Source organism: Nuphar pumila, chromosome 7, assembly GCF_984573655.1.
Source record: "Nuphar pumila chromosome 7, dmNupPumi1.hap1.1, whole genome shotgun sequence".
In the NCBI taxonomy this organism is placed as follows: domain Eukaryota; kingdom Viridiplantae; phylum Streptophyta; class Magnoliopsida; order Nymphaeales; family Nymphaeaceae; genus Nuphar; species Nuphar pumila.
The window spans coordinates 31,207,141-31,216,143 of record NC_143255.1 but is presented as its reverse complement, the minus strand read 5'-3'; the positions used below and the strand labels follow the sequence as shown (position 1 = coordinate 31,216,143).

The window sequence follows — 9,003 nt, the reverse complement described above, 5'->3', positions numbered from 1 at the left end:
TCCATTAGCACTCAGATAGATCATTGGCATGTATGATGTTCCAGAACCTGTATATGTAACTCTTTTCCTTTCTCTAAACCTTATAAGAGAGACTGAATCTCTTGATGCTTATGGGGAGCCTGAAGAGAGGACAATTATATAAGATTTAAGGACCATAACCTAATGTGCATCCAATTAAGAGTCTGTCTTCAATTCAACCTATTATAAAATTATAAACAGAATTAGTTTTTTCATATAGTGTACTATACCATATGAAATACTACATGGCCCAACTGGATTAGATCATATAAACAAAGCCTGAGAGTCGTATAATGTGTAGTTCAACATATGTAGGTCCACATGATTTTTTCTAACATATGGTACTGATAGTGTGATAAGTATGATGGTAGTAGTGATAATGGTGGTGATGAGAGCTTTTATGGTGAGGGTGGTTGCAATAGTGATGATGACGGTGAAAAAGCAATGGTGGCACCGGTGGTGGCTATGAAATGGATGAAAATAAATGAGCAAGTATCTCTTGTTAAAAAAAAAAACTGAAATTTACAAAATATCATTAAAAAATGAAAATAAAACCAAAACTTGCTACTAAATATAAGCCAAGAGCATGTAAGCAAGTGATCCAAACACGAGGGAAATAGTTAGACCCCGAGAATAATCGTACAAAACCAATAATTATTTCTTCCATGCGATTGAGTTACAGGACCGACGCAAAAAAAACGGAATACTCACATGAACAAAGAATAATTGCCTGATAAAATAGAGAATAAAAAAAACAGAGCAGATTCAATGCTTAAAAGAATTGGATGTGCTGCCAAACAAGACCGATTGATTCATTCGATTCTTTCCCAAATCCATCTCAAGGTTTTCATCCAACTCGTTTCAATTAGGTTGTTTTTGGGAGACCCTGTTGGAATGGGGAGCAGAGATCCAATATGAGTTCAAGGGGTGGATTTCAACTCCATCTCCACGAAGGTTGTTGTGATATCCACTCCCATTTCCACCCTTCTCATATCTCTCCCAACAGCAACACATGGTTAGGCGATCGGGCCCCAGTACTTTGAAAGTACTCAGGCCACACAAAACATTAAAAAAAAATCGCTACCCATGCAGCAATTTTCTGTGTTTTGTAATGCCTGAGTACTGGTAAAATATTCGGGTTCGATCACTGGATCCAATGTTGTCAGTCTCGGCCTGTATGGGCCGATGAGTATTGGTAGAAAATCAATAGGATACTAACCTGAATAGGTTATTTTTTAATAAATAGAAAATTATTTAAAATTTATTTTTAATATTATTTAATGGTTTTAACACATGTTACGTTCTGATTGACACAAAATATTTTTTAATTAACGATTCACTTGAGAATCCGTAGCCGATTCACCTGAATCATTGGCCAAACGATTCAGGGCCGACACCGATACTGACGACATCGACTGGATCTGCTCAGCTTAGCACTTGCTCTCAAACATAGCCTTAAATCTGTTTTATTTTTTTATTTCTAGCCTGAAGAAGCCGCACCTGTGACCTGATCGCTCTGACTCAGCCTGCCATACCAACGGTCGTGGTGCCGGCAGGCCTTAAACCTGTTTAAGGCCTCGTGATTACTTTATAAAGTACTCAGAGTCGATCATTGGATCTGCTCCCCCGGCACTGGTTCCCAAACAAGGACGCTGCTCAAGATTCGATCGCACTTCACGTAGATGTGCGTGCATGCCCCCCCCCCCCCACTCTCACAGTTCCCAAGAGAGATGTGCCGTCGAGATTGAGCATGAGAAAAGGTAGGTCCCACATAAACGCGGAGACATCTCGTCCATAACGTCCCCGACCCCCATCGTCCATAACGTCCACACCGCTTGCATGCAATTGCCCATCGCCACCGACTCGACAAAACCGGGACGCTCCATCTTTCGCGGGGTTCCTCCAAACTTCTCCGGCCAAATTTTGAGGTCACAGTTTCGAATCCCCTCGTCGTCGTTGTTGTGTGAGCCATTCTCTCTCTCTCTCTCTCTCTCTCTCTCTCTCTCTTCCATCCCTCTCAGACTCTTTAGGGTTTTGCAGAAACGTAGTGTTCCAGACTTTCTTCCCGTAATCCCGTGCTCGATTTCCAGGGGAAAAATTAGGGTTTTGCAGAGGAAGGAACGAAGCGTAGAGTCCCCAAATTCTTCCCTTTTTCTGAGAATCAAAGGTTGCGCTACAATCTATAGGGTTTGCAGAAGCAGCGTACTCGTAAACTCCTCCATTTATTGCTTCTCGATTCTCGTGTAGAAAGCCTAAAGTTTGTAGAGGAACTAGCGGAACAGAGTGCGTAACGAATTTATTGTTTTGGCCTGAAAAGGAAAGGAAGGAAACAGAGATATTCCGAATTTATTCCTTCTCGGTTCGTCGTATAGAGATCTTACCGTTTTTTGCATAAGAAGGAGCGCCGAAGCTTCCGTAAAATCCTTCTTTGCGCCGTGAAGGAGAGCTAGGGCATGCAGAGAGCCCTCAAACGTCTCGTTTGCTGCTTCTCGCGAGGAGGAATAAGCAGGGTGAAGGAAAAGAAAGCAGGGCGCTGGTTTTTTCGGCCATGAAGTTCGGGGAGGCGTTCTCTGAGTATCTCCACGGCGATCAGGAGCGGTTTCTCGTGAAGGTGTCTCATGTGGAGTACAAGAGATTGAAGAAGGTCCTCAAGGGCTGCTCGAGGTGCCGATCGATCGATGCCAACTCGGAGGAGGACGACAACAACGTTCCGCAGTTTAATTCGTGTCCCGGTATGCTTGTGTCAATACCATTTTTTTTCTCTTGTTGTAACTATTGTCATAAGTCATATCTTCTCGACTGTTACGTTTCGTTTGTTGGATTAAGAAGTTTTTTTGGGGCTTTTATGGCGGATTGGTTGATTTTGGACGTTGTTGTTTCCTGATGAAGACGATTGTGTAGAAGAGTAAACATGCTTGTCTCTTGTTAATTCAGGTATTTTTTTATGGTCTGCTGGACAAAATTTGTTTTTTTTTTCGACAATTCTTCGCATTTTATGGCAGATTAGTTGATTTATGTTTCAACTACATTGTGGTTGTTTGCTGATCGATACGATTGTGTCAGAGAAGAGAGACACCTGTTAATCTCTTATCAGTGCACTATGATTCTTTTGGGGCTTCTTTTCGTCCCCTGATTGATCAATCTGATGCGCAAACCGCAGTCTTCTTTTCCGTTGGAACAAAAAGTTTGTAAGATTGAGGGTAGTATGCATCCTATTCAATTGTTATGATTGTTGGTGTATTAGTTTGTTGCACAATTTTTAGTGACATGGTTTTCTGCCACTTAAGTGCTTGGACTATTGGTGTACAATGAAAAATTGATAGCACAATGGGGTGCTCATCCGCAGAATGCGATCAACATTTCTTTTCTGAACTTACAAGAGAGGCTTCGGAGATAGTTGGATGTTTTCGTTCCCGAGTAAGGCGCCTTCTCCATCTCCATGATTCGACTGGACTCCAGGGTTACGTATGGAGACTTTGTCATTGTTTCAGCGATCAGGAAGCCATGATTCAAGAAGGGCGTATGTTGATTGATTATGCCTTTATGAATGCAATGGCCATTCATAAGATCCTCAAGAAATATGATAAAGTATGTTTTACATCTCTCTCTCTCTCTCAATGCAACCTGTATACTGTAGATGTTGTAACTTTTACTTTTTTCAGGTTCACTGCTCTGTCAATGGCAGGAACTTCAAGATAAAGATGCAAGCGAAGCGGATTGAGCTTTTACAGTCACCCTGGATGATAGAGTTAGGTGCTTTCTATTTGAATTGCAATTGTTCGAATGATGGGGATGATTTCTTCCAACAATTCTCATGCGATCTGAGTAGCAATGGTCCTGCAGTGACATTGACACTGTCCGATTCGATCAAGCTTGAATATAACCTGACATGTGCCATTTGCTTGGTAAGTTTTGCTTGTAGTTGCTGTATGAAGGAAAATTGTACTCATATCTTATGGTCACCTCAAATGAAGAATTGAGAAGATTAACCTAGATTCATGATGCTTTGTTAACAATTAAGTAGGCAGTTAGGTTAGTTTTAAAAGAAACAACAACATGCCTTCTACTTTTTAACTGGAAAAGGTGAACTTGCTGCGTGTAAAACTGTTCCAATTGGCTTCATATTTGGTCTTCTATATATTTTTTTTAATGCGCTAACCTTATTTTGTTTGGATTTTTACAGGATACTCTTTTCCATCCTTATGCTTTGGGATGCGGACACCTATTCTGCAAGGGTTGTGTTTGTTCTGCAGCTTCTGTATTAATTTGTGACGGGCCTAAGGTTGCACCTCCTGGGTCAAAGTGTCCAATTTGCAGATCTGTAAGTAAATATTGTTTTATTTTATTCTGTTTGACACTATCAGATATTGCTTTTTCCACTTAAAACTGGTTAGCTTTTTCAAACGGTAGTGGCCAATATATGCCGACTTATGTATCTTTTGGGAAGGGAACACCAAGTTAATAAATATAACTTGTAATTTCTTAATGAGATTAGGGAGGTTTCTTTAAAGTTCGCACAAAGAGCTTTTAAAATAACCTTTTTGCCGACAAAGAAAAGTATGAATTGACCCATGAGCCCCCAAATTGAAATGGGAATTCAAAGCTGTTTAGAGTTTTACCTTGAGACCTAGGATTCCTTATCATGCTTCCCACTCACAACAGTAAAACAAAAAAAGTAAGGAAAAATGCGTTTTCTGAAGCAACAGGTCTCATAGATTGTTTTTGGTTACAGATGCATTGCTCATATTGCAGCTGACCATATGTGATATGTGAGTATTTCCCAAAATTTTCTCCATCTTCTTTAAGACAAAAGGTATCTAACAATTTTGTCGTTGCTTAAGGGGCTGTTTGGATGACAAGGGGGGACAAAACCTGGCTCAAAACTTGGTTTCTGGCAAAAAACAAGTTTTAAAACTGATAGGATGACCAAAACCTGAAAATCAGGTTGGTTTTTGGCCATTAAACACTTGGAAAATAATTAAAAAAATAATGCCGGCCATTTTCCTGCCAGCCACCAGCCGGGATGGTGCCGTCCTGGCCTGGTGACACCATCCTAGCTATTTTCCGGCTAGTGGGTTGTCGGAAAATAGTAGAAATGTAAAACTAAATAAAAACAAAAAACAAAAAACAAAAAATAAAAAATAAAAAATAAAAAACCAGCCACCCACCAGCCGAGAAATGGCCGGCGGAGCTAAAAAAAGAAAACTAAAACAAAAATCGCCAGCCATTTCCCTGCCAGACACCAGCCTGGAAATGGTCAGGATGGTGTCGCCCGACATAGGTGACACCATCATGGCCATTTCCCAGCCGGTGGCTGGCTGGATTACCATGGTTTAAAAAACCATACGTTTCCGGCCAGGCACCGACCGGAAAAATGGCCAGACCGGTACTGTCCCCGTCGGACGGTACCGGTCCGGCCATTTTCTGGCCGGACTGCACTCGAGTGGGAGAGAGCTCGGGTGGGAGAGGTCGGTGGGGCTATTGGGGGTTGGGATAACCCCTTCCTCGATAAACTGGGTTTCCAACTCAGGGGCGAGGGGTTTTATCACTTAGCTGGGTTTTGGCAAAAACCCAGGTTTCAACTAAGTTTTGGTGTCAGCCAAGTTGCCAACCACACCAAAACCCAGTTTACACTCAAACCCCGGTTTTAAACTGGGTTTTGTACCTCATCCAACCGGTAAAACATTTTCTATGGTTTCTTCCTCTGTTTGTAAATTAATTGATGAATATGAAATATACTTGTCCGTTGTGTTCCCTGCTTTTGTGCCTTAACAACTTGTGTGGACTTTGCTCATATCCTTATCTTGCTTTTCTTTATTTTCTTTGTCCATTTTTTACTTTCTGTCTCACTTTTGTCCTTTATTGGAAGTAACTTTTTTAATTTTTAAAAGTAGATTTCTTCTTCACGCAATAACGAAAAGCTGAAACAGTAATATGCTACTAGCTTTCTACTACTGCTAATTATAATTGCCCAGCCCCTTCTCCTGGGCAATGGTGAACCGGGCCCAGAGGATTCTGGGTTGCGGCAATCTTGGTTTGCCAAACTCCTATTGGTATGGCCTAACTCCACGATCATACATGTGAAGTTGGGAATGTCCATCTTGAAAATGAACGACACCCATTAGAAGCATGCAAACGGCTCTTTGTGATCTGTCCATTTTAAACCCCTCCATGTCATTCATCCGGATCATGAACGACATTGGAAAAATGGGTGGGGCCCATCCAAGAGATGGGATTTCCACCAATGATGATTTGGATGCTGTTCACATTCCATGATGGTTTGGATGCCACTCACCTTGAGATTAACGGCATCCAAGGGGTCCTCCCTGACCTGATCCAACTCTTTCTTTTTCTCCTTGTTGACCCCTCTAGTCGTTTTGCTTCTTTGTATATGTCTCTCCCTTGATTGAAAAGAATGGTGTCTCATGCATATATTAAGTAGTCAATTCACAATTTTGGTGTGGACACCACACGTAACATCTATGTCCTCTCACTTCATGTTTTGCCCTTATAGTGTAGCATAGCTAGCTAACTCTTGCGCAATGCATTATAACCTTTTTTATTTTGCAAAAACAAAGATAGTATTGTCATCTGTGGAACTTGATGGTACCTTCCCTTGTTTGCTCACACTTTTGGACATATTTGAAACTATGTAACATGGGTACTTCAAAAAGGGTATTGTACCCATGTTGACATGTACGTGTGTCGTGTGGACGCTGATACTTGTGCTTTTATTGGGTATGGGTCAGATCAATTTTGCATCTGACCTGATCCACTGCCTGTTTTAATCCACATAAGGTGTCATCTCTTTCCATTTCTGTAGTGTTTTTGACACACACACACTACCCCAAGTACCCATACCCTTACCTATACGACATTATATTGAAATACTGAGCCAAGTCAACCTGCAGGCATCATAAACTATAAAGTCAGAATTTGGAGCATGATGCCCTAGTTTCTGATGCCAAAAAGGTCGGTATCTTGACTAAAGAAAAATGATGGTAGTAGTACTTTAAGTACAAATATTTGCTGAAAAAGATTGCTTGTTTTTCACTTAATTTTAAGTGTTTGTTGGAGCTTACCATGGGTAGATAAGATGTAGTTCTGATTTGGAATTCATTAAACATAAAGCAAGTCCAGAGAAAGTTGAGGAACTAAAGGCAAATAGAGTTTGCAAATAGATTCCTGAGTATTGAAACAACTATACTGAGCGAGATCCATGAGCAGTAAAAATGTGTTATAGCAAGTTGTGTTGTGTTCTAGGATAGTCTTGAGTGACAATTTTAAATCATGTCAGAGACTGCTACAGTGGCACAGGAATGCTCAGACCATTTTCCTTCTCTGGAGACAAGCCGAAACTTGGCCTCTCTCTCTCTCTCTCTCTGGAAATTAATTATGAAAGATCAGAATGAGATTATTGTAGACTGGTTGGGTGGCACAAGGAAAAATATGATTCTTTAAATCTCAGGCGAGGCGCAACTCTTGAAAATCCTGTAACCACAGGCTTAGTTTGAGAAGCAAAATCTTCATGCCACTTGATGAAGTGGTTATTCGTCAGATCTCAAACGCATTTGTGATCTGAGGTATTCAAATGCACCTAAAAGTTTTTTGGATCTCAGGTTACTTGACAGCTTCTAAAATAGCTTGCTTGGCAAAGTTCCTGCAGTAGTCTATTGTCAAATCGAACAAGAGCTTTTTTTTTTTGTGGGTTCAAAGGATGATTTTGATATAGTCATTTGAAAACACTGTTTTCCATCTTGTAGGTTGGAGTTTATGAGGATTCAGTACACATGGTGGAACTCGACCTGCTTCTCAAGAACAGGTGACATCATCATCTTCACTTTCATAAATAAATGGCTATAGTAATCTATTTATTTCATAAAGTATGCGATATATTTGTAGTGCAAGGCTGGTCGTGTGAGGTTTCACATTGCCACTGTTAGTTCTTGCCATTTATACGTCTAGAGAACTTTAACCAGGATTACTGATAACTCGTTCTGAATCAGGTGTAAAGAATACTGGAAGGAGAGGCTAAGCATGGAACGAGCTCTGGCGCTGAAGCAGGCAAGGGAATTTTGGGAGTCGCAGACAAAACATGTGCTTGGATTCTATTAGTGAGTGCTTACGGTATTTGTGGTGCTATGTGAGAATGTCCGTGTTTTTCCATATCTTTAGCTTTATTCGTTAATGGTGATTGCTTTCCTGTTCCAACAATGGTGAAGATTTCTGGGTATGTTGAAGTGCAGTTGCTGCTTTTATCTCTATGCAGTCTAGGTTGTTTTTACTGTAAACTTTCAGTGAAACATGCTGAAATCACGTTTTTCCCCTCTCTACCATGAACATATGTTGAAATAAATATGAATAAATGTTTGAGCTTATTTAAATAAATATGAAAAATTATTTGAGCTTGCTTGAAGGCGAAGCAGGTCATATGTTACCCTCTCCCCCCCCCCCCCCCCAACAGGGCATCTCATGCTCGGGGGTCCCAAAAAGCACCACGTATTTAAGCATGTGTGTCTCGTATCCCCATGTTTGTCAGAATTAATTAGCGTTGGAGTTTGATGCGATTGCAAAGACTTAAGTACTCTCTCCTCCATTGGTGCCAAAAAAAATGAGTGGTTGTAAAGACTTAAGTGTCCCGAAGATGATTATTTAAGACTCAGTCTATGCACTGCAGGATTATCCGAGAAAGAAATCTCCCTGGAGGAGGCCATGAACATCAACCCTCTCACACTCTCTCTTCCTTCTCTTTTTGCTTCTGTGCACATCCAGCAGAAGATCCTACATTACTCCATCAAGCACCGACTGACCTGCATATTGACTGTTGTGGAGCCTAATTTAGAGTTTTTACCCTTACAGGAGGAGGGTTTGAGGGCTTCTCCCAGCGTGGGTAGCATCATTCAACTAAATGAGTTGTGGATCCTGATTCAGAGTTTTTACCCTTACATGAGAGGGGTTTGGGAGATCCTCCCAGCGTGTGTAGCA

At 41.0% G+C, this 9,003-nt stretch overlaps 1 protein-coding gene across 1 annotated transcript; it reads left to right on the top strand.

Annotated features, from left to right (window-relative positions):
• Nucleotides 1-1,890: 1,890 nt before the first annotated feature.
• Nucleotides 1,891-8,414, top strand: LOC149831763 (putative E3 ubiquitin-protein ligase BAH1-like 1). Its single transcript, XM_090012218.1, has 7 exons — nucleotides 1,891-1,981; nucleotides 2,059-2,750; nucleotides 3,365-3,606; nucleotides 3,681-3,923; nucleotides 4,202-4,339; nucleotides 7,782-7,840; nucleotides 8,025-8,414. Exons 2-7 carry the CDS (start codon nucleotides 2,567-2,569, stop codon nucleotides 8,131-8,133), a joined length of 975 nt encoding a protein of 324 aa, XP_089868344.1. The 5' UTR covers nucleotides 1,891-1,981; nucleotides 2,059-2,566; the 3' UTR covers nucleotides 8,134-8,414.
• Nucleotides 8,415-9,003: the final 589 nt, after the last annotated feature.

Excerpts from the sequence above, each read along its gene's own strand:
- LOC149831763 (XM_090012218.1), top strand. The coding sequence starts at position 2,567 with ATGAAGTTCGGGGAGGCGTTCTCTGAGTATCTCCACGGCGATCAGGAG. Across the intron at positions 3,924-4,201 it reads TGACATGTGCCATTTGCTTG|GATACTCTTTTCCATCCTTA; the intron begins GTAAGTTTTGCT and ends GGATTTTTACAG. Across the intron at positions 7,841-8,024 it reads GACCTGCTTCTCAAGAACAG|GTGTAAAGAATACTGGAAGG; the intron begins GTGACATCATCA and ends GTTCTGAATCAG.